General features: G+C 34.8%; 1 protein-coding gene across 3 annotated transcripts in view; it reads right to left on the reverse strand.

Annotated features, from left to right (window-relative positions):
- LOC128678317 (dopamine receptor 2-like) overlaps positions 1-26,984 on the reverse strand; it is an 89,445-nt gene that overhangs the window by 13,802 nt on the left and 48,659 nt on the right. For all 3 annotated transcript variants that reach the window (XR_008405626.1, XM_053759772.1, XM_053759771.1), the window contains exon 2: positions 20,323-21,757. Coding sequence is in view for 2 of the 3 variants with exons in the window: in XM_053759772.1 (XP_053615747.1) it covers positions 20,323-21,581 (1,259 nt within the window). In the remaining variant the exon portion in view is untranslated. The remainder of the gene's footprint in view (positions 1-20,322; positions 21,758-26,984) is intronic.

Below are 26,984 nucleotides of genomic sequence, written 5' to 3' on the forward strand. Positions count from 1 at the left end.
GGAGTCACTGATATTATACCAGATCGTAATGGAAGTTAATCTTACTACAACCTTTTGGAAGGTTATGTAAAAACTGTATCAGTTTCCTACCATACCGACAGCGTGTGAGAATAAAATAACAACGAATACATTGTCATCTTCTTCATGTGCCGATTTATTATGAATGTCGTTTATTTCAGAGATGTAATAAACGACGTGGCCTATTATTCACCACGTCCGTTCGATATCTGGAGGGGTAACCCAAGACGGGTTCGATTCCCAGGGTGGGTAAATATTTGTACCTATGAACACATATATTTATTTGCGGTTCTGGGTGTGTTGTGTTGTGCCCGTTTCTGTATTTACCCGTGATACAAGCTTAGCGTGGGCCGTTGAAAAATAATAGACTATCAAATATTTTCGTTTAGCGTTATGTGAGAAGTAATCAATTGAGTAAAGTACACATCGTCATTAATTTAACAAAAACACCTACTGCATAATTTCAAACTAATGTTAAACTGAACGGAAAACAGGTTATTATTGTCTCGTAAGAAAGTGTCGACAATCCAAGCTACAACTGACCGACTTTCTAAATGTTGGCAACACTGCCTCCAACAACCTCGGCAGTTCCGCTCCTAGTTCCAACAGGAAAGGGACGTAGAACATTTAGCGGACAATCAACAGCATATCAAGAAGCCTCCATTCATCTCTATGCGCTGGTAATAAAGGCGAATTTGAAGCGAGTTTGGGATGGTTCATGCTGTTGGCTGTGCGTAATAGAAAATTGCTGTGGCACAATGACAGTTATTACTATTGTTATTAGCAACTAGTTTCTAGATAGTTACTGAAAAGAGGAATTGAAATAGATTGCGCTAGAATTAGCTAGATTAAATTTTGCAACATTAGTACAACAATTTGATCATATGGGGAAAGAAAAAAAAAACTTAAAAATCTATCTAGGTTTAGGGCTTCGGCTTCCTCATAAATTAGGTCAACACATACCCTGTATTAAGTATTCAAATGCTATTTTAGATCTCATCGGCTCACTTCCCTGTCACTGTATTAGACAGTCTGAACTGAAATGGCTTTCAAGTAAACTAAGTTTATTTCGTAAGACCGCAATATAGTGGGTGGAAATGCCCACGCACTATACGCCTACGAAAATAAACTACTAGCTGCGCCCCGGGGCTTCGCTCCCGTGGGATTTTCCGGACAAAAAGTACCGTATGTCCTTCTCCATACTTTACACATCGTGTAGGCAAGAAGATTGATTAAGCAGGTAAAGCTTGAAGAGGTAACAAACGAACAAAGTTACATTCGCATTTATAATATTAATTAGGATTAGGTTTAGGATAAACGCAGTCGAAGAAGCACATTAGCTAAGATATATGTCCATGAATAAATACAAATAATACATATAATAAAACTGTAAGTGGGCTATGTACAGGAATATGTATACAAAGGAGATATTAAAGAAAAATAATTATGGAGGGTCTTCATGAGACTAATAGAAGACAAAACTTTTCTGAAACGCCTCATTCAAAGAAATGCAAGCTATAAATCTCATGTTTTAATAAATAAATAAATAAATAAATATATTAGGACAAATCACACAGATTGAGCTAGCCCCAAAGTAAGTTCTAGACTTGTGTTATGGGATACTAACTCAACGATACTATGTTTTATAACAAATACATATATAGATAAACATCCAAGACCCGGGCCAATCAGAAAAAGATCATATTCCATCATGACCCGACCGGGGATCGAACCCGGGACTCTCGGTTCAGAGGCAAGCACTTTGATACTGCGCCACCGATGTCGTCGAAAATGTTGTTAATAACTTTTGTGATAATAGGGATGATTATTACTCAATCACATAAAATCTACTGGACTTAGTAGAATACTAATACGGGTAGAATAAAGAAGAAGTCGTAAAAAACTTCATATCTCTTTTGTCAGGTTTCATTAGAAGCTCGAAGGCCACATTTAAAAATATTATGTTCTCAACCAGTTTTTACCTGCGAAAACGGGTATTCTAAATCGATAATTTAATAATCTTACAGTGCATAATTCCATGAGCGACTGAGTGCATAATATAGTGTATAATAATAAATGTTCACATTAAACTGCATGTAGGTCGAGATTCAGTTATTACGAGCATGTAGTGATGTATCGATAGGCTTTTAACGATAGTATATCGATGTTCAAGTAATAGTGGAACTGCTGTAAATTATTATCGATACTGTGATGATGATCTACAACAGTATTAATACCAATTGACAGTAGTAATCACCACATAAATACGTAGATACTATCAATATCTTAAATGATTTTCGAGATAGCGATAATAGAACTGTCGATAGCTCAATCAATTCAATTGATTTGTTTCATTGTTGAACATCGATAATACATTATATGGATAATGTATTATCGATGATCATGATATACACATCATTACGGATTTGGTTGTTAGTAGTAAGTATGTTACTGTTGTACTCTCAGATTTTTTACTTTAAAAGTTCATACTAGCTTCTCGAAGAGTACGCAAAAATACAAATGTAATATGTACTCTCGCGGAGACATACAAAATTCATGCATCTTACTAATATTATAAATGCGAATGTATGTGTGTATATAGGTGTGTTTGTTACTCTTTAATGCAAAATCTACTAGACAGATTATGAAATTTGTTACACGAATAGACCTGGAATACCTAACACATAGGGTACTTTTACCGAAATTTCCCATGGGAGCCAAGCCCCGGGGCGCAGCTAGTACGTTATATTTTGAAGATATCTTCATGAAAGAACTCCAAGACAGAACTGATGGATAGTGCTATTTCACATTTCTAAAATCACCAAATATAAGTAAAATCGAAGTTGTAATTAAAATCATCATTAGTAGTGGAAGTTAGACAAACGACGGTAGGAATTGGTATTGTTGATTGCGACTGTCGTGTTCGCCCGCCCATCACTGGGTTTGATGCTTTGTAGCTTGAGTGGAAACACACGGGAGCTTTCTGCGACCGCGCACGCTTGGATAGATGTAATTTTTGAAATTACATTTAGAAACAGGAGTGATGTAGTAATATTGAAATGTTGCTCTGCTGAGTAGAGGGTTGTCCGCTTAAATGCAATTTTAAGATTTTTTATTTATCCCTAGAAATCTAAAAATGTAGCCTAGAAGGAAAATAAAAGTGATACTATTAAAAATATTACATTAATTTTTACACATCCAAAAAAATATTATTTAAATAACAATCTTGAAAGCAAAGGTGAGCTGAATATTTACTAAAAGTTGCTGATATGATTATTAAATACTCTGTAACTTTTAGAACGCGAGTTTTGTTACCCGTTTTAAATAGATAAGAAGCATTAGTTTTAATTTTTTTCCAGTAAAATGAAGCACCTGTCTCGTTACGATTGTACCGTTTACGTGAATATTCAGAGCCCATATGTTTCCTCGACGCTGACGATTGCGGCTGTTGTTGTAGGATGTTTTGCCCCTCCAACTTCAGCATTATTATTTTCAGTCTAAATTGTATCTTATTACCTTGAAATATATTCAATAGAATAATATTGTTACCTACACATGCATACATAATTTTAAACAATATTTTTCACATAAGTATTGTTTACTTGGTTTTATATTCCAAATATTTTACAACAACATATAACAACTCTAATACGGTCTAATAGATATGTAAATAGCTACACCTTTGGCTGGAAAGTTGAACCAAAGGGCTGATTAAAATAACATTCACTGTATCATACATGAAAAAACTGTACACGTTATTAACCTAGGTGTCGACACTACAAACTATAATCATTATCGTGTCTGAATAGTGATTCCTATTGCGTATTCATTAGAGCTATTATTGAACAACGATTTCTGCCGCGTGTCCAAGTGGATACAGAATTGACAATCTATTATCGGCACACTTAATACAAAACCACCACTTTTCGAACCACGCAATCTCATATATAATTTCTTTATTGTCATCATTCCTTATTCATGTGGATCAGTCATTTTAGGCTCTATTTAATTTAACTTTGTTTCATATGTGATTTCTGAATAAAAAATGTTATAGAACAGTCACATATGTAGAGGCGGACGGTTGCAAAATCACAGCCGAAACAACTTTTTACAACTTTTTAAGGTTATTTTTTTCATTGACCCCCGGCTTTGGGGCGTCACAACCCCCGGAGGCAACCGGGAACATACGGAGATGAGTATATAAAATTTATATTACCTATATCGTGACTAGCACACTGTTCTTGTGAACCTATTTTTCGTTAAAAAATCGTGAACCTATCCTAGTATCCACTGGCATTTAGAAAAATTATGTTTACCGACTTACTTTCCCGGAAATGCTTTGCAATCCTAGGCATGAAAAAGAGATAAAAGGACAGACATAGTTTCTTCCATAATTTCCAAATGTGGAAAAGGAACAGTCGAAGACGAGAGCCATTCTGTTATAGTTAAACCCTGTTATGCATAAAAAAGATAAAGCTTACTTTAAGCTAAAGTATGTTTTATCACTATCGGACTTGAAATTGACAGAACGAGACAAAACATATTTTAGATTAAAGTAAGCCTTTTTATGAAAGACAGGAAAATTCAGTGTGTTCTGTAGTAACTCTTTCTAACATATACTTTATTGCACAAAATACTTAATGATATCTATTATAATATAAGCATATATATTGATATCATTGTTGTATTCATGTTGGGACGTCACCCTTTTTTCTTTATCCCTAATAAAGAAGAACTTTCAATGTGCTTTAGAACGCACTTTTATATCGCTAAGCCGCCATCATGCGGTCGTCAAAATAAACAATCAGGCGTGATGGCCCTTTAGAAATGGTGAGTTTGAACGGTAAAAGAGTTAGAGGGACTGGGGACTGATTGACAGAAAACACAATATAAATGTACAGTCAATATTTTTAAATAATCTTCCTCGGTCGTGATCATTAAGTGTGTCATTACGTGTGCTTCATACACGTAATAACTTTCTTGTTCACGTAGTGGTTTGTCATTGCCGTCTCCATTTCACACATGATATGATAAATTACCGACTAGAGTGCAGATTTTCTCACGATGTTTTCCTTCACCGGTAGCAGATGGTGGTCTATGAAAACTACAATACATGAGTCAGATTGGTATATGAACTCACGTGGCATGAGTAGGATTGGAAGTTGGGGCGTTTTGGTTCACAGGGGGTCTTAACCATTACATCGTCACCGCACCGCTTCAAAATAAATAATTTTGAGAGTCAAATTAGGGGAAGGATGCAGGGTTTGTGAGATAATGGATGATGAATAATTAGTTAAGTTTCGAACTTTTAAACAGGCTGATAACGTTTGAGCACAAAATCAATAAAAAAAACAAATATTTTAGAAGCTTATCTAGTTTATGCTTCTAGATACCTCTAGACTATTTACCAATGTCTAAAATAAAGCGTATGAAAGCGAACTTTTCTAAAATGTAAATAAAATTATTATCTCAAACAACGCCTTTATTCAACCATCACATGCTTGACCTACATAGTCACAGACCTGAAATACTTTTAGAAGAAAATGTTTAAGGCGAAGGCACATGGGAGGCTAATATCGATTTTTCATTAAATAATAAGATTTGGGGCTTTGCCTCCGCTGTCGTGTCGGGTTTTGATAATATGAGCATCTTCATGAGTGACGCTTCTTGCTATAGGTTGATGAACTCACTTTTTATGAAAGTCGGTCAAACTTTATGGTGTCGCTGCTGTGAGAGAGTAATCACATAAATTGAACACAAAGAACTTTAGAGTAAATTTTTAAAGTTTAATTAATTTCAAAGTGTTATTAATTTGTGCAATAAAGAATTATTGTATTGTTTAAGAAGAATATTATGTTATAACATGCATTGGCCAATCCTTGAAGTAACACGTTTTTATCGCCTAAAGGCATCTGACATGACTTTTACGACCACCTACAATCTAGTGATAAGGAGCCGCATACACACTAGTGAACTAAACTGTCCACCAATGCGTAGGTTTCCTCATGATGTTTTTCCTTCACTAGAAGCAAAAGGTGCCCAGTTTGATAAACAGATTGAGAGTCAGATTGCTATAAAAAGTCATGTGGCACAAGCAGGATTCAAACTTGGGACCTTTCGGTCATAGGTCGTCCGTCTTAACCATTGGGCCATCACCGCTTCTTGCTATAGGTTGATGAAAATTGCTTTTTCAAATTTTATTTATCTAACAAAAATACTACAAACAAAACCATTGCATGATTTTAAGTGCCATAGTGTTACTGCTATACTTACTACTAGGCGCTGCACAGTGAGGCTATAACTACTCTATCAAGTAATTAATAGCAATACTTAAGTTTTCACATAAGTACTAAAGTTACCTTGGCCTTAGATTTTGTAGACCTTGGCATTCAGTTGCTAGAATGTTACTCATCCGCTACTGAATTAGTGAGTTGTATAATATAGGTAAAACATTAGTCTATTTTTGTTATTACACGATCAGTTCATATTTATCATGTTGGTCTGGTTAATGCTGGTACTTTTTAGAGGATTTTGATCTCTAATTGGAATGGCTGGGTATTTTTATTTAAAATATCAAATGAAACAACTATTATTAAGAGTTAAAAACAACCCCTATATGGAAAAACTTGAAGTCGCCTTTCAATGAAATAACTAATATTTAGTAATAAAAAGTAAGTAAGTAAAAAGTTTTCAATCTTGAATGGAATTGCTTGCTAGTTCACGCTGTAAAATAACCGTAACAAAGAAAAAAATATCATAAAACAAAAAGGAAACATTTCAGCATAGCTGTCTCCGAACTACAATGGTACTTTTAAAACCATCCACATAAAAGTAGCGAAAAAGGTATTCATTTCTCAAACTGTGACAATGTAGAAAGTTGTAGAAATCTCCATTTGTAGTTACTAAGAGCAGAGCCGGATTTATAGGTGTTATTTTTCGAGTATTGATTATTTTCCTTGGTGCAAGTATTTATTATACGATTAGAGATGAAACAAATAAATGATGAATAAAATCCGGCCAGATACCGGATAGTTTAATTGAAAAAAATATCATTACTTTGCACTAGGCAAATCATACAATATATTATGAACACTGTTTATTTTTATAATTGCACGTAAAAAAATATTGTTTTATTATAATTTTGTACTCAAAGTCAACAAGTAGCAAATTGTGGTGAATGGACACCATTCTTGACTAACTGCAAGTCAAGTGTAAACGCGATAAAAAACTATATAGGGAAAGTTGCATAATATATTTATTTACTTAATTACTAGTGTTGGGAATTTGTTGTGGAGGCCCCAGGGCAAAAGCCGCTTCAGCCCTCCCCTAAATCCGGCCCTGACAAAGAGGAACAAAGAGTTGGCGCTGAGTAGAAGCTTTAAAGCATCTTTTGGAAACAATAGTTTGTGAAGCACCCAATACCGCTTGTCGGACAAAAGATTTAGTGGCCTTTTCGTAAGCGGCGAGAGAAATCAAATTTAAAGTTGACTTTAACCAGCGCACATTAACAAAAAGTACCCCATTTTGTTTTATTATATGTATGAATGCATAATTATTTTTATTTAAACCTCCTAAACACAAAGTCCTTACACACAAGTGTTAGGACTACTGATGTAAAAGTAGCCTTCTAGTGCTTTTTGATATATTAATACTTAAAATAACCAACAACTTGCATAACGATTGCCAACTCGCTGGCCAAATCTGCCTATTTTGAGAGCATTTTCCAAATTTGTCACGTTTTAACTTGGCGCGTCTTGGGAGTGACCTATTAGTGAGCTATTAACTATTCTCGTAGTAAGTAGATTACACTGTGTTTTGAGAAATGGCATATTCTTTCCACATTAGGAATATTTCCATTTTCATCCTTAGTCTCGTCCATTCAAGAGCGAGAACCACACGTAAAATACATGCGTACCCTCGCAGCATCATTCCGTGCCACGTCTTGCTGCCTTGTCGTATTCGTAGCTCAGCTAGATCGTCAGAATAGCAATTCAATAGCATTAATTCATTCGTAATTCGTTTAAGAATACATTTTTCTAATTTCCGCCAGCGCCATCTTGAGGATATCGATAATTTTCCGACCCACTTGATATAATAATTGCGTTTCATTTTGCTAACAATGATGACCAAGCATCCTAGCTGCGTTGTGGAACACTATCGAGATACGATGCTGTGCGTATATGAACGATTATGAAGACAACACAGGCCATAGTTAAATATTTAACTATTGGTATTTCCACACTAATATATATATATTAGGGTGGAAATACCAATAGTTTCACACTTGCAACCTAGCTACGGGCACGCATACTGGTTCTTCGCTAATTGCAAGTAAGTTGATTTTCAATATCAAAGGGTGGGAATACACATGCAAGTAAAACGAGCAAGATGGAGCAAGCTGGCATGCAAGCTACTAGCATGTATATTTCCATTTAAACTCAGCACATGGCACATACCGACAACTTACCCATTTTACTTTTACAATTATAATTCACGATTGTCGCTCTGCAGTGCTTTGCAATGGTCTGAAAACTAAGGATGCCGAAGACCTTGCAAAGTGGAGGAGAAAATGAAGGAAACCCTGGACTCCGACTTTCAATGACGGTGCAGCCTTGACGCTACAGAAATTTGTAGCTTAAATGATACGGAAAATGGTAGACGGTATTATTGAAAATAATTACAGTCGTATCGGTATAAGAGTTAATGGATTGACAGGGGTAATCCCCAAAAAAGGATATCGCAATATATTTAACTTCTGTGTGCGACCTATAGCTATTCGTATAAATATTTTTCCTAAGTAAAAATATTACCTACATATAGTTAAAGTGTTGCCTTGTTGGAAATTCACACGCGAATATTAAAAGTTTTTTAAAATTTGGATGTTAGTTAAAATAGGGTGTATGTCGATTGTTACTTAATTTAGCAAATCTACAGAACACACACATAGGTACAAATTATAAAATTAATTCATTAAATAAGATCCACTTGAATTTACAAGAACGTTAAAAGATTAGCTAAAGTGTTGTATTTTTATTTAATTTCAATCTTACACAAGTGGATAAAAGCTGAATTAATTTTTTTAGATTGAATTTATCAACAAAAATTATTATGGAAAATTGTGATTGCTAAAGGTTTATTCTTTCAAGAAAATTTAGCTAAGGCTCTTATCTCAAAATGAAAGCTTATTGAAAGCACTTGTAAAGATATTTCAGCTTTTATTAAAACTGCTTCGTATCGTGATTTTAAATAATTAGAAAGTTAAATATCTATTCTATTTTAACAGATTTGGATGTTATTTAGATATCTTTGGATTATTAATATGATAATATTAGTTGCGCCCCGGGATAAAAATGTGTGTTATTCCCATACAATCTGTTCAGTAGATTTTGCGTGAAAGAGCAACAAAATATACACACATACATATTCACAAATTTTCGCATTTATTATTAGGACATTGAAAAATCATCAAAGGTAAATTGTAAATATTCTTAAATATAATGGTAAAACGTAATTATTTTTTCAAGTAATATATGTGTTTCGTATATGTATGATGTAAGAAAGAAGCACATACGTAGCGCATCTCATCACGAAATGTTTTGTGCAGTGGAAACAATAATTTTGGTTGCCTACATATATTTAACATTATAACCAAATGACAACGACCCAATTTAATTTTCAGAAATATCACATTTTCAACGATAAAATCTGCTGTAGATTTTATCGTCGTAAATGTCGTAAAAGGAGGTATTTTGACACGCTTATATTGCGAACGAACAATGCAAGTGGCGCCATCACATTGTAACATTTTGTCATTCAAATCAGAAGACCCCGGCTGACTGCTGATGCTGCTTGCTATGCACTAACCAGCATATTGCAATAATGCAACGATTTGGATTGTTCGACAGGATTCAGTGATTATCGAGGACATGCTGAATTTTCATGACTAATTCGTAGATGAAATGGAACACATGCGTGAAATAGGTAGAGAACATAATGATCAATGACAATGCACGGATGTTCACCAATATCACCAATTTCTGTCTGTTTATTGTTAGTTTTATGTAAATAGTTTGCTGTTGAAACGATGAGTCCTTGGGGTCCTGAAGCAAGGCTATTTTTAAGAGAAATAACGACGCGCCTCGTGGAGGCAACGGGAGACTCGAGGGCTGGCAGCTTTTTTGCTCAGCGTGTAAGCCTCGCTATACAACGGGGCAACGCTGCCAGTATACTGGGCACGTTGCCTCCCTGTGGCACGTTGGAAGATTATTTTTATTTGTAAAACGGCATTTTTGTTTTGTATTTATGATGCTTTTTGTAAATAAAATTATATACTACCTGTTTTATGTATGTATCCTATATTTTAGGATTGATAAAAGGTCTAAGAAAGTGGCTGACTAGTACCTATCCGAGAAATGAAATCAGGAAAAAAAAGGAAGGTAGAAAGATGTCTACCAAAAAACTACGAAGCACGATGGAGCAATGGTTGGTGCAATAAAATTCACACATAATTTATATGTGTAAACAGAAAATAGAAAATAATACAAAATAGTTTATAAAATTTTGCCTTCATGCAATTTTTGTTTAAGTTACTTATTAACACGAAATCTACGATGGTATTGCCATCTGCCGTCGAAATGTGAGTTAATGTGAAAACGATGCTTACTTGAGACTTAATTGCCTATTCCAGGAACTCGGGTTTGTTAGACTCCAGGCAATTACGTTAATTAGATTATTAATAAATTGCTCTGAGACAATACTCTGTGTTTCATTAACAGTAATTCAATGTATATGTTAAACATTGTCATAGTCTCGATGTATATGTTAAACATTGAAAAGTTAAGTTCTCATTTATCAAAAATGAGGCATATTTTTTTATTAACAATTTCTCTGAATACATTTAATAGTCATATTTATAAATTCAAATGATAATAAAAACAAATAATAATCGAATAGTAACTGCTCAAAATAAGATTATAACTAAATTCATATTTACATTACAAAAATAAAATTATTAACTAATATATGCTATAAAATTAATATTATTATAATCGACAAAGATCCTTCGTAGCATATCGTAGTTGCGTTTTACGATGCCACGAAGGAGGAAGCTACGAGGAGACCACATGTGTACAAACAAATATACTTATATTATCGAGCCAGTAGATGTGAATACACCTTTACAGGAGGATAGCACCGCAAAACCGGGCTGAATTTTATGATCCAGGTGGGTAGGTTTAAATTAATTTCGGTTTAACGAGATCGCATTTAACGAATGTGCCTTCCTATGATAAACGGGTATAATTTGGCTATTTTCTTTTACATGATTTTTCCGTACGTCAAATGGTAAAATTAGAAGCTCTATAGCATCTTTTCGTTGTTCGTCTCTCCGTCTGTCAAGACCCTAGAATAAATAAGCAAAAATAAATTAAGTACACAAACAAAAATGGAATAATTATTCTTCTTTGACCATTAGTTGCCGACAAACAGCGAAAGTAAAATATTCTTTTGTAATTGGTTAGGTAAGTTTAGTTACCAAAATTGACGAAGGCGTGTAATCTACAGTTGAGAGTCATGTACATGTTTTAAATTGTGAATAATAATCATCTGGTCACATCAAATCATTATACAGCATGTGAAGTTAAAGATAACTTTAATTTCTGATCAGAAAAATACATTTTGTATTTTTAATATATAGTTAAAATTTAGCAAATGGGTACTCCTATTGTAATGTAAAAATATAGTATAGTACTATATATTAGTCTGAATTAATAGCAAAGTTTATTTAAATCGACCATTGACTGTGGATAAAGTGCAGAGGTTGAACTTTCAGAATATAAAATGAGAAGTTGTGACTAAAATAAATCACAAAATCAACCACAACTTGCTCGTTCTAGTTATCATAAACTCGGTTCCGAAAGTTTTAAGCAATTTCAATCAGAAAAAGACCATGGAACGATATCAAACAGATATTTTTAATCTCTGAAAAACACACTTCGTCATTGTTTTTCTCATAGCCGTAATTATCGTAGATTAATATTGTTTTACGTTACGGTGGAAATTTGACGCATTTTCTAAATGTAGTATTTTTTAAATACAAAGATGTACCTCTTTAATAATGTTTCTTACATGACGAGTGCGTTTATATCACGATAGTATCGTTACTATCAAATTTATCGATATACTGTGCATAATAGTATATACCACAAAATTAAACTCTTCAAATTCCATATTTTTTCCATTTCTAAAAATGATTTAAATTCAGTTTATTTATAAAACCGAAATTTAAATAAAAAAATCACTTAAACATTGCTATGAATTGAGAATCTCGTCCATTTTTGAGTTTAACCGACTGTTCATCAGTATAATCTTTCTTTTTTTCTCATCAAAACGTTTTCAGGTTTCTTTCGTAGCCACTTAGGGTCCAAGCCCAGAGTCTGGTTTCTGCTTTTTCGTCTTCACTTCGCATGGCCGTTGGCATCCCTAGTTGTCAGACCATTAGCACGCATATCATCTGTGACGACGTCAAGCAGTCATGGCTTTTTCCCTTTGCCTGGCCGTGGCGGCCAGGCGGGAATGGCATAGCCAGACATTTGTTCCCTAGATAATTCGTCAGTCTAAACAAGACGTAACTGTACCAACGCATTCTTGAAGTTTGTCTGCTATGTCACGGACATGGAGACTGCCGCGAATGCGCGAGTTCCTGACACCACACAACCACAGCTAAAAAATAAATAAGCGCGCGGAGCCCTTTCTAAATTAATGAAACAAACTTAAAAAAGAACATGCAGATGAAATTCCATTTTCAAAATCAGGTCATGATAACGATTGCTGGCTGTTAATGTCCCTTTTACCATCTAATCAATTACGTTAATTTATTCAAAATTATTTCCCAAATTATAGCAAGATAACCGTGCCAAAATAACTGAATTTCCTGAAAACAATGGAATAGTTAATGATGTTTATTCATTTATTTATTAGATTGTTTAGAAGGGAGTCGTGTAGTTTAAATTTGCTAAATCATTTCAGGTCAGCTAAAGTAGAGGGTCGGACGGATTTGATGTAGGTCGGCATTCTAAATGGCAGTTTCTTATTATGTAATAATTTGTTGTTATTAATTATTACCCGTTGTTTTACTCTGAATAATCTTTCAGTTAGTTAAAATTTCTTGTTAATTAGTTTAGATGGTCCTATATAGATAGGACCATCAATTTATTTAATTTTGTTTATTTATCAAATTGTAAAAATTTCATAAGGTACAATGAAATTTTAATTTACATTATAACCAAAAATCTGATTCTTATTACTAATTCTTAATTTTGAACCTTGGTACCTTCAAACGTAATAAAATGAATATTATTACGTTTGAAGTATATAATAAATTAATATTTATTCGATTTATTATTAGTCGAAAATATTTCAACGGTGTACAATTCTACTTCATACTAAAATTAGCCTTACATTTTTGATTTATATAACTTTGAAATTGTTATCAATATGCTGGTAACGTTTTGCGCTCAATTTATGACCAAAGTGATAAACCCATGCGGCCGTGCAATAAATTGTCACGCGATATTAGAATTGACAGAAAAAAATATGTCAGCGCAAAATGATGTACTGGGGTTGACCGTTACCCGGCGGCGTCCTTACTAAGCGGCGAAATGAAGTACTACGCGATGCAACTTTATGAATCATCACTACATAGCAAGTCGCCTGCCGTGTCTGTCTATAAACTTTCTTTTTTTATACCACGCAATGGATTTTAATGCAGTTTTCAATTTTGTTTAAGCACAAAAAACAGCCCTTGCGAAGCCAGGCCGGGTCGCTAGTGTACCTATAAAAGATCCTGGCACTAGCAACAATACAGGCCACACACACATACGTTTCATACAGTGTTTTTGCGTCCAATCGCTTTATTTAGTCGCATTTGTAGCTAAGCTAGGACGCTGTTACAACAACGTAATGTGATTTAGTATCCGCCTTCTGGTTCAACAAACAAGGAATAAAGTTGTCAAGTCATAATCCCAGTTTAACTCAAATTAATTTGGACTGAATGTAATTTACTATAAACCGTGATATTTTCATACGTGACCGTGTTTGATAGAGCTTTTTATACAAGTTTGTTGTTTAGTATGAACACAGTGTGTGTTGTCCGTTCAGCTTTATCCACAATATTAAGAGAGGATTGCCCCCGTCAACTTTGTTGTTAACTTTTACCTGCACGCCGCCCCTCCGATAAGACAATGTCAAGTCATAATCCCAGATTACCTCAAATTAATTTGAACTGAATGTACCTAATTTATAATAAGCCGTGATATTTCCATACATACGAGTTTTATTTGTTTAGTATGAACACAGTTTATGTTGTTCGTTTAGCCACAATATTAAAAGCGGACTGCTCCGTCAACTTTGATGTTACCTGCGCGCTGTCCTCCGATAGGGCATAATGGTATACTTTGCGTTTTTGGGTGAAGGTTAAAGTTAACATTGACAAAATTGACAGGTGCAATCGAATCTAAGTAGCAATTTCTTGCAAAACAAAGAGTTCAGTACATAGTATAAAACAAAGTCTTTACAATTACGCAAAAGATTTTAATGCGGTCTTTTCTAATTCAAGAGGAATTTTTAGGTATATATTATGTACTATGGTTTTACCCAAGCCAAGCCGTGATGGGCCGCTAGTTTTTCATAAAATAGTTTTAAAAAAGAAAATTGACAATGAGTTTTGTGTAACCGGGTAATATATCGGTTTATATGTTTTTATGATTTCCGATGACGATCATAAATAATGGACAACACTGAACTGCCCACATTAGCGGACTAGCGTGATGACCACTACGCCAAGGAAAACGTCAAAATCATCAATTAAGACTGCGGCGTCATATTCCCAGGATGGACTAATTTCTCTGAGTGTCGAGGATAGCCCTTAGAAACACAAGACAATGGCTCGTTGATTACTGCTATCGCCAAAAGATTAATGAAATATTCTCCGATGAGGCGTATGGTTCGAAGTCAAAAAGCATTTTTCAGAAATTAGGCCTTCATAGATACCTATGAATTTTCATGTAAAATTTAAGTTCAATTATGCTATTTACTACTTCGTTCCTGGTTCCGTGGACTTTAAACGAGGCAACTAAGGTAAGAGCCTTGACAGCTATAGGTAGCAATAGCATTCCCAAATAGGCAATTGGTCGCAAAATACCAGCAGGATTGTCATACTTTTAATATTTATTCTTCAAGCGAACCCTGGGCTTCGAGGCATCACAGCCAAAAATTGAAAGAGGAATAACTAATGTCTCTTCTTGTCGAGGCTGGCACTTAGAAACACAATAGCACGTTGATTACTGCTGTCGCCAAAGGATTAATGAAGTTTGCTTTCTCGATCTTATCCAATTCATTCCCGTCTCGAGGATTTTTGTTGAATCCGTTTCCCACTTTGTTTGCTTTTGTGCTAAATTTAGAAAATATTGTTGGTAATTTTCTGCTGTCAATAAGCGGTTTTTAAAGGTCTGGTACACTTGATAATTTGAAAATAAAGATAATTTTATATGTGTAATTAATAAATTTTTAATCTCAATAGGCTTAAAAGTATTGTTGTTATATTTGGTGGTTTTAAAGAGACATCATTAGCAGCGATCAGAACAGAACAAGTAGTTCATTTACACACTACAAGGAACGAAATTATATGCTGATTCCCACTGAGCCATTCCTGGGTCCACCATTAGGTCATACTTATCATAATCGTCATTGCCATCTAAACTAAATGCTTGTACAAATTGGTTGCAAATGCAAGATTCCATCTGGAATATTGGGACATTGACATTGCAAGTTAAATAAAAGCTTGTGCAAATTAACAAGGATTTTTTTTAATTTTTACAAGCTTTGCGTCTGGCTGCCGGTCTGTCTGAACGCGATAAACTCAAAAATTACTATACTGATTTTTGTGCGATTTTCACTAATAGATAGTGTGATTCTTGCGGAAGGTAAATTTATTATGGTTTGACCCGAGCGAAGGCGGGACGGGCTGTTATATTTATATATTTTTTCCATGCACCTTGACACTTAGGTGTAAAGGCAATTTGTCGTGTCAACAATAAAAAAATAAGCTGAAAATAACATGTCTCATGTTTCTACAAATACAAATAATCTTGATTCAAATAACGCGTAAATCTAAAATCAACAATGACGAGCAACATTATTTTCCTTATTAATTTACACGCAAATTGTATTAATCATAATGTTGGAAACGACAGCCCCAGCCATTCCCGACGCTCCGCTAATCTACTTTAAGTTCGTCCGACGACTCATCCCGATTGGTGCGACCACAGAGTGACTAACACTTACAGAGCATGGGCCATGGACAGAGAAAAATATCTTTTATTTCGCTCATGTAAGAAAGAGAATCGCGTATTAGCATGTAAATGAAAAAAAGGATCACATTGATAACCGACAGGGAAACAATGATGTTATAAAATAATAGGTAATCTGTGTTTCGTAACCGATCACAAATTTCGCTCACAAATCATATTACCCTAAGAAATTTCAACACATGCACTAGTAAAATTTATTTATATTTTCTCTATTTTTTATATTTATATTTACTACTTCTTCTTCTTGATGTTTTCTAAGCGTTTGTTGCTCGCTCTATTATGATTGCAAGACAGATGCACGCTCTATGTAACCAACTTATTGGATTTTCTTAAACGATTTCAGTAAAATATTCAGCCCGCAGTATTTAAGGGTTAATGGTGTCATGGAGTTTGTAATTTTGATGGTTTAAATGCTTTTAGAATCCTGCTGAAATTTATGTCTTTGACCTCCGACAAAATAGCAAACCTATGTTTCTAAATTTCTAAATATTTAGGTCAGCTGAGAGTGATACACAATTAGGTAATACATACAACTACAAGAAGTAGTGACAAACTCACTCTAGAACTTTTGCTTTATATTAGTGGGACTACTATGGGGTATAATATTAGTGGAATTCCTTCCAATATTGAAGCACAATGTGTACGAAATCGATTGTCTTGGTGAGTCATATTTGTTATATTCCAACAAGTTATTAGAGTCTCGAACTTACTTTGGGACTAGCTCAAACTGTGTGATTTGTCCTAATATATTTATTTATTTAGATAATATCATACCATATTTTGTATTATTATATTGTAACTTATCGTCTCTTGAATAAATTTACTTTCAAAGTGTACGCATGATAATGACTACATTACTCATGCTCATAACTAAATTTTGCCGAGTCGACACACTAAGAAGTAGGAATGAAAAATTACATAAGTATTTTCCAAAAATGTAATTTTTGATAAGTTTTTATTGTTTGACAAAAAAATCATATCCGTGAAGTAAACTGTTGAGGAGTTCCCACGCCTGGAGCCGTTTCTGGGTGCACCATCATGTCATGTTCAGCTCAATGGGTTGAAGATATCTGCTTCAAAATTGAGTTGCAAGATTCCACCCGAGACATAGTTACATTGCAAGTTAAATCAATGCTTGTAAAACATTTTACTTGTTTGTTAATTTTAATATCGCGTGATAAGTAATGGAAAGTTATAAAACAAAAACAATATACTCATAAAATAAACTATACTTTATGTTACCTAATTGTCTTTTCCACTTCTAGGAATACATAAAATACAACATAATTTATTGTTTCATATACATACTAATAATGTATCGCTATTAAAAGTGATTAGTGCCCGCAATAAAATGCATTTCGTGTTCTAGGGAGTGGTTTGAGGCATAAAATTTAACTCGCTTCAGAAAATATTTCATTGGGTCTACAAGTTATTACTAATTTAATGTATTTTTTTACTAACGAAAATAATATTATGACCTTGAGAAGCCTTGGAAGTGTATTTTATAAGACTTCTAAGGGTAAGTTGCACATTCAAATTGACGTTGATTATAACCGGGGCGCGCCGCAGACTGTCGTTTAGGCAAAATTTAGACAAAATGGCGTATGTGACAAAATGACAAAGTTGACGATGCAACTCACCCCAATTGTCACATCGTTGTTAAATTACTTAAATAAAAACCGTAAGTACCTACTTCTCATGACAATATATTTCTATCCAACTATACATACTTACTTTTGTGGTTATGTTAACAAAACAACATTAAATCACGACATAAAATCAATGCATGATAATATATATTTATCACATACTGATTTCAATCGAAAAAACAAATTCTAGTAAGTTCTGGGACCAAATAAAAAAAGTAAAATTAACCTACATTGACTTAATATTATTAAGTCGATTGAAAATGATACAAATTTATGGATACCAGAATTTCGGTCAAGAGTATCGAGACAGTCCTCTGCACTTTTGAACCAAAGTGCGCGTTATGGGCTCAGAAAAGGCTTAATCAAGCGCACAGGGGACTGACACTCCATAGCTATTGTGACGAAATTGCTGAATATTAGGCGCAGAGTTTGGTGACCGAAAATATCAATATACAAGAACTTTTGTCGCGGATTTTGCCCCATTCCTATACCTACACATATTGTGACCCACTGCTGAGCGAAGGCCTACAGCTTATTTGTTATTTTAAACGGTTCTTCGATAGAAAGTTTAACAGAGCATTGCAAGTAAATGGAAAAAAAAACATCCCTTACGATATACCAAATAATAAATGACAATAATAGATGGAGAATTTAATTTAATAGTATGCACCAAGAAAATCGTGTGTGTTTCATTCCACGTAATGCCTACGCCCCTCAGCCATGAGGACTATGAAAATTACCAAATAATAGCATTTAAAAATGTAAACAATAAATTTCCAGTTACAAAATTTTGGCATTTAGAGTTTTTTCACTAAAGGTAGATACCGTAGAACAGAAAACATGAATCGTAAACAAGGACAATGCTCTTAATCAAAAAGCTTTTACTTTTTCAATCACATAACGATATTTCGTTCCAACTACCACTAAGCACTTAACATAAAAACATCGATAATAAAGTTATGGAAATACGAGCGAGCCGCTTCACGATTCGCTGACATCAGATTTGTTTGGCTAACAGACTACCTAAAATGTTATTTTCGAGACATCAACATATCAAACTACCCTAATTAGTTGCAAATTCGGCTTTATTACCATCGCATAGAGTTCGGTGCAAGAACTTGACGTACGGGTGAATATACTAAAATGGTTCTTTTTGTATATTTGTTTAAAAACATCGCAATATTAAACACCGTCTCAGCTGCAAGAAGTTCCATGCTAACTAGACCTATCTTGCGACATTAAAATAGCTAGTTTCATACAGACCTCTGAGGTGGAATAGTAAGTATTGCACATGTACAGTACAGTCGGAAGCAGAACCTAACCTAATCGAGCATCTAAGTTACTACCACAGGTCTGGTTAATCTGCTCCTGATTGTACTTATGCTGAAGACGGCAATACAGTCCCCTGGACTATACTAGAACACCCTAGCTGTACGACCGAATTTGGTCACGCCTTAATTTCGTTTGTCTGGCCCATATTCAACATGTAAAATTGTCATTCATTTGATATAATTATTCACCAAACAATGAATATTGTACCGAATTCAATTAAAACACTTGGGGTGATTTCGTTACAAACAATTTAATTTTTAATATCATCCGTAGGATATTGGTATTGTTTACTCAGATTGGAAATATGAAACATGATTCCTGTGTAAATGGACTGCACCGGAAGCTTTTACCTGTCACTAATTGTCTCATAGTTATTCGACCTGATATACCTTCACTAATGTATATTTATTGCAATAATTGGCCAGTAGACGCGGTAGAAATACGTCATTTCAGTTGACTTTAGTCGTCTTGAATAAAATCTGATACTAGTGTTAGCGATTAACACACACAAAAACAAAGAAAGAATACATGATAAATCCAACCTGACATTAGAATTCTTAAACAACGATTTATTTTATTCATTAATTAGAGTTATGGTAGTATTATGAAAGGGTAATGCGTAATATATTTTGACTGATACTGAATATATTATGACTTACTACTGTCTGCAGCGTTGTCTGCATAAATTTCATTTTCACACAATGAATTCCAAGGTTCTTTTGAGATTCCGAGATTAAAACGAGTTGTGTCATTCTTCAATGTCTAGCATAATTTAGTCGTAAAATTTCGTCCAGCAACTATTGCGAAAAAGAGAAAAAGAATATACGCAAATTACTAGCATAGATTTTAGGTATTCTGTTGTTTTATTAAAAACTTTGAAAATCCTTTTTTTTTGCAATTTGCAAAAAAAAATGTCAAAACATGAAAAGGGAAAATTTAACTAAACGTATTCTCACCTTCTAAAATCTCTACTCCAGCAGGCGTAGATAACCGGGTTCATGGAAGAGTTGACCCAGCCGAGCCACGTGACCACTACGTTGACTATTTCCTCGTGCGCGATGCACGCCGAGCAGATGCCCGACAATAAGTTCACCACGAAAAACGGCAACCAGCACACTATGAATACTCCCATCACTATACCCAGCGTCTTTGCCGCCTTCTTCTCTTTCGCAAACTTCGCTAATTTACGAGATAAGGAAAAGTTTTTAGGCAAATGCTTGCCGTGTGTCACATTCGTCAGCCGAGTTGACGACCGCGACAGTCCATTGTTTTGAAGTGCTGTCAGCGGCTCCTGGTCCGCCTCCTCTGGAGTACACACTCCATGACACGCATCACTACGCTGTCTTACAGTCCCACCCCTATGAATACGCAAAGTTAACTCTAATTCCCCACTTGGCCGCATCACTTGTTTAGTACCAATCTTTAAGGACCGCGTCTGTATCGTCGCCGCACGATAAATACGGTAATAAGTGAACACCATCACAAACAGCGGCAAATAAAACGATATTGTCGATGAGAATATTATATACTCCAAGTTTTCCGTGAAAGGACACTTAAAATCTGGCACTTCTTCTAACCTTACGGCCCTCCACCACGCGATCGCGGGAAAGGATATAGCACCGGAACACACCCATACTGCGGCAATAAGGAAAGCTGCTTTCCGTCCGCTCATTCGCATCGGATATGTTATGGGGTCCGTAATGGCCCAGTACCGGTCTAGCGAAATCACACACAGATTTAGTATTGAAGCTGTACTGAAAAGTACATCCAACGACCGCCACACATCACACCAATCCACTCCAAAGAACCACGTGTGTTCTAACACTTCGTAAAGCGCTGAGAATGGCATCACTACCAGTCCGACTAGACAATCAGCCACGGCAAGCGATGTCACGAAGTAATTAGTTGACGTATGCAGATATCGCTCACGTACTACGGCGAGTATGACGAGCATATTTCCAAATACCGTTGTCAATGAGAAAAGGAGCAAAAAGGTGACCAATAAGGCGCGATCTTGCAAGAGTTTGATGTAGTCGTTCCAAAGATCGAGCGACTCGTTCGTGGCGTTATACACGGATGTATTATCGAACGTGATGTTGAACTCGAGAACGGTATTGTATGTAGCGCTTGGGGGATCCAAGGCATATTCTGGTCCTCTATACGATATGTCCAGTTGGCCTTCTGCCACCAATATATCAGGAGCCGTCGCATTCATATTTTTCCTGTGGTTATTTGCTCACTAGCGCCATGGTGAGTGTTTATGTTTCCCCTGTTTCGCCCGCAGCCATTTTGAGATTACATTCTTGGCAGGCATTGTGTACTGGTATTCCAATTCCTGGCTCTTGTCTCCTTGGCATATTTTACTTAGCGGCTGACGCGTTCCACCACATTCTGAAACAAGAACAAAAACACATATTAATTTTACGAAGAACACAAATGCTCATTTTAAATCCTAAATAGAATAGATATGTTTGCCATGAGAGCAAAAATAAATAGAATTTATATTGAACCGTAATGTCTTGGGAGTATCTGATGAAATGATATCTGAAAGTAATGCATAAATATAAAGGCAAATGTGGCTTTTTATATGCAAGCATTACATAAACATTAACTTGTATTTGGCTATATAGAAAATAAAATATTATTTAAACTTTATTTCTTACGCAGAGTTTAGGAATGGAACTTTTTAGTTAATTTATGTGTGTAAGAACTAGGCCCTAAACTGAACATAAAAAGTAGTTGTATAGCTGCTGATTTAGGCTTCCAGTAGTTCGACTAGTGACATTACTCTGTAAGAAAGAAGGGAACAGTCACGATGCACGTTACTTTTTGCGTGCTTAGAAAGCCTTGTACGTTCGCTTGAAAGTCTGTGTTCTAAACACAAGTCGAGTAATCTTCCCAATGTGTCAATGCCACGGGCTCGGTCGTCATCATGGCGTCCTTCGACATAAATAACTAAGCGAACACCGCCGAGATCAAACGAATTGTGCTCCATGGGCCGTGAGCAGTCCGTCCGCATGACAGCGCCTGAACCTGAGACACAAATACTGGCTGGTTAGAAATATCTCTTCGTATTTTTGGAAAAAGAAGCTGTTGTTAGTGTTGACATTTGAGGTTGTAAAACAGAAAAATATAATAAAACAGAATGCACTATAATTTTATTTTAGATGATAAATGATAAATAATATTTTTTATGTAGGCACTTAATAGTAGAAGAAAACTACTTAACTTCTGCTTCTTTATACTTTTGTCAATGTCTTAAGTAGGTACTTAAGTATGCAAACGGTTCCACTTTTAGACATTTAGTAAGTATCGATTTATCCGCATACCACGTGAAAAAGGTTCCACTTCTTTCCGCTTTTCAATTTACGTTCCAACTGATCCGCCCTCCCATCACTCACCTACACATCCAAACTTTACAATGTTATCATAGCTTCAGTTCCATAATATAAATACCCAACAGGTGGTTGCGCAAAGGGTACATGGACGCAAGATTGAGTGGGAATAAACATTCTGACGAGGATGGATTGATTACTGACGTGTTTTCCTTGCCCGAACAGGCTCCGGCAAGTGCTTAATTTCAGCTGAAGGCCGTTTATTTGGCAGGAAAGGTAGCTTTAGCTCCCGAGGTATTTTCTGATATGGATCAGATTTCACGGCGATATTGAGAATTTGAAATGTTTATTCATGATATTTTTTAAAGAAAAAAAAACTATATTGTTTATGGAAGACCAAGAAAACGATGGCGTCGCGAATTCGATGGTTTCCAACTTGGCTTCTCTTGGCTTCTTGGCAGCAAGGTTTTCAGAGACAGGTCCACTGTCGCCTTGGAAAGGGATATATGAAAGTAAATTGGGGAGACATTCGACAAAAATGTATATTACATTAGTATAGTATATTGTACCTATTCGTAGCCGCGTGGTGGATCATGACCCATACTCCTTATCTATTCATAAGGAAGCCCCAGCCCCTGTGCCCCAGCACTGGGGACGTTTAAATAGCTGGTCATGATAATGATGATGAAAACACCCAGAAACAAAGTCTCATTTAGTTACATTAAATGAGAATTAAATACGAAAAAAAAAGTCCAACTAGTTACATTAATGTATCTACATGTAGCTAAATGGAACAGACGAAAATTGTCGCACGTCTAACAGATCCTCCTAATGATCAAGTAAAAGCGGCCAGATAATTCGGAAAAGCTTAATTTTTTCCTCCACCACAAAAGTGATTAGGGAATAGACCGGGAGCCAGCCTCGCAAACTTGATTAAATAAGTTCATCGTTGTCCGCACTCGAGGAAAAATAAGGCGAATGTCGAAACTTGTAATTGACAATTTGAGAGTTATAATGCTTCGTGGGACGTTATACTAAACTCAATATTCCTCGTCGTTTCTACTGAAATTGTTGACCCGGTTGGTATAAAAATTTGCATTGTATAGAAATTTTGTTTTCTATATTTGGATTTGTTCAATTATGCTTTGAGTTCTGTGAAGAATCTAAAAGAAAATGTATATAATTAAATTGTATTTTTCTTTTCACAGTTTGATGTGACTTTTCTTAAATTAAGTTTTTCTGTACAATATAAATTATTTCAAAACAATAAGTATATTTAAAGTTTATTTTATTGTTTGGACTCATTCAGTTTCATTTTTGTTTTGATTTCGCATTAAGTATTTTGATTATAAAATATAGATGTCAACATGTAAATTCAGATAGTTTGCTTTGATATTCAAAAATATTATTTCTAAGTTCATTTAACAAGCGCAAATAAAATGGTCACTTATTTAGAAGACAACATGTCGCATCGTTAGCATGTCATGTTTCTCGTATATTTTGTTTAGGCATACTCTTTATCTATACATAAACACAATTTAAGTAGCAACATTATTTATATTGAAAACCTTGTTCTATATTTTAATGATACTGAAGCACTTTGTAGCGTGTTGTCAGCGTCATTATATTTTCGTAAAATGTACCTAAGCTGAAAATCATATAATTTTACGCGGGCTCACTTTAGAAGAGATAATAAAATTGTGAATTAAAATATGCCATTATTCAAATGGTTGAAGGTTCTAGTCGTGAGATGTAATATCCATTTTTTGCGGGGAATTTCTAAGTTGTTATCTAAGATCACTTCCGACATCAATTTCCACTTTAGCTCTGGAATTTCTGGGAAGTGTCAGCTGCCTGCACTTGCACAAAAACAATTTTATCGTGACGCCAGCGGAGATTGCTATCAATCAAGCGATGGGCTATTCGTTTACATCATCGGTTTTTTAGCGTCTCTTCAAAATATGATGGCTTTCGGTGATAAAATACGAGGGGTAGAGTCAATGTTTTTCAATAAATAAGATAAACTTTTTTATAGGTTTTCTAAGGAGTACTCCATACCTTATAGAAAAAGTTTAAATACGTGCAGTGCCAGAAATAGTAACATTTCTAAGCTAACTAAAACTACCAATATCATTATGAAATTTCATACCACAGACAAGCTAAACTACGCAATCTGACGGACGGATCTATGGACTAATGAACATGAAGCACTTTATTACCCTGTGGTGTGTGTTATTCATACTATATTTTTGAAGTCCGCAAACACGTACACATTTTCGTAAAGGACCATAAAGAATCGCCGCTCGCAGGTGATTAATGTTCGGGAATTCCCCTCAACGAGGACGCTGGGCTAGTTACAACCTCAGCTTAGAGATCCTGCCATGTAATTAATAAACGCCAATGTAATTAGACCCATAGACCCGCCTGAGTGTGTCGATTTTTCTTCGAGTTGTTTCCTTTATTTATAGTCTTATATCGTGAATATTCATGGCTATATAATTCATTTTATAAAATGGATATGACATATTATCCACAACCATATATTCTGCTTCCCTAGATTTAAAAGTTTTCTATATCATAATAATTTTACATAGAAAAATATCATCAAAGGTTGAGCTACAATTAACTAACACTCAAATTTTTTACAAAAGTCTACACTTTATTCATCTTTCCCAACCAAGGTTTTTCCTTACAAAGCAAAATTATATTCACCTTTTATATTCTTGCATAAATTGACTTTAAGCTGAGATTCAAAGTTAGGTAAACGAGTTTTTTATTTACTGACGCGTAACTTGTTTATTAACGTTCTAAAAGTAACAAAATAAAAGTAACTGCAGTTTATCATGAGTTATTAGAAACGATTTTGAGTTTCCTCCCTTATCTCTTTTCATTTACTTTGCGAGACAGTGACAAATTTGACAGTTTGGGCCTATTGGACAAGATTTATAAGATTCTGTTGTTCTCTTGACTATAAAATAGACTCTGCCAAGTGGAATGCTAGTTGAGATATTAACTTTGTTACTATAGCTTTGCGTGTGTACGTTTAAAGTAATAGTAATTTTTTTATGTCAATTAGGAGAAATGTATTTCATTCTGAGTTTAAAACGATGAATCTAACTTTATAATGATAAATCATTATAAATCATAGTGTTAAAACTTTTAAAAGCTTTTACAGTTCCAAAACTAAATCAGTTTTAGGAACGTAAAAGTCATCATTTGGAATACAAAAAGATGGATCCAATGATCAGATAGCTTCTCAATGACGTCACACTGAACCTTTATTATGACGTTAGTCAGCCCACAATTTTCTCAGAAAACCGAATAGCTACTATAATTTATGTAACTAAGTAGCTGCTATCGATTTAGCGCGGTTTCAGTTGGTTAGTGACTATTGCTTTTGGGACTTCGCTTTCGGTTTCGCTGAAATTCTATGAAAATTTTGAGTGAACGCATACGTAATAGTGTGTAGATGTTTGTAACTATTTTAGTTCGAGTCGATTACTCAATTTTCATTTTATTCCCTACATTATTAATCTTCCAAATTTTCGCATTTTCATTATCAGTGGGAACAAGTATATATAATTATATACCAGCTGTTGTCCACGGCTCCAATCACGACAAAACGTAGCCAATGTCACTCTCCAGCTTTCCAACTATTTCTACACGAAAAACCACCCAATCCCGAAGCTCCAATTTCATGCGAAAGAAGGATAAGCAAGTTTGTAATATTGGTTTACATATATAAAAAACCCAATAATTGACTAACGAACTCACCTGGCTCTGAAGGAATAAAGCCCAATAAACTTTACAATGCAGCCAACATATACGCAAAACATTATGCAAAGTACAAAATCCCATTTACCACATCTACTGACGCCTTCCGCTTGAGAGACGATGGAATAAAATAAAGAAACACGTATGTGGCTCTTGATGAAATACAAGATGGAATTCAAAGACAATTTAAACTGTGAATATTAAAGAACATTTTCGCCAAAAGGGAAGATTTCAGTGGTTTGTCTCGCTTTTCTCATGTTTTTCTAATACACACATATTTTTCTATAGCTTTCTTTGTCTACGATTTTCATGTAGATGTGTAGATACATGAGTATTTATAACAGTCGGATATGATTGAACTTTATTGATATTAACAAACTGGAAATAATTTAAATGACCATGTTTTGAAATTTTCTATTTTATAATTCTTTGAGATAATAACACTCCATTAAGTAAATTAAAGAATGAATTCCATGGAATTTGGGTTTTATAGTTTTTGGGTTCGTGGG

The sequence above is a fragment of the Plodia interpunctella genome, chromosome 19, assembly GCF_027563975.2.
Source record: "Plodia interpunctella isolate USDA-ARS_2022_Savannah chromosome 19, ilPloInte3.2, whole genome shotgun sequence".
Taxonomy (NCBI): Eukaryota; Metazoa; Arthropoda; class Insecta; order Lepidoptera; family Pyralidae; genus Plodia; species Plodia interpunctella.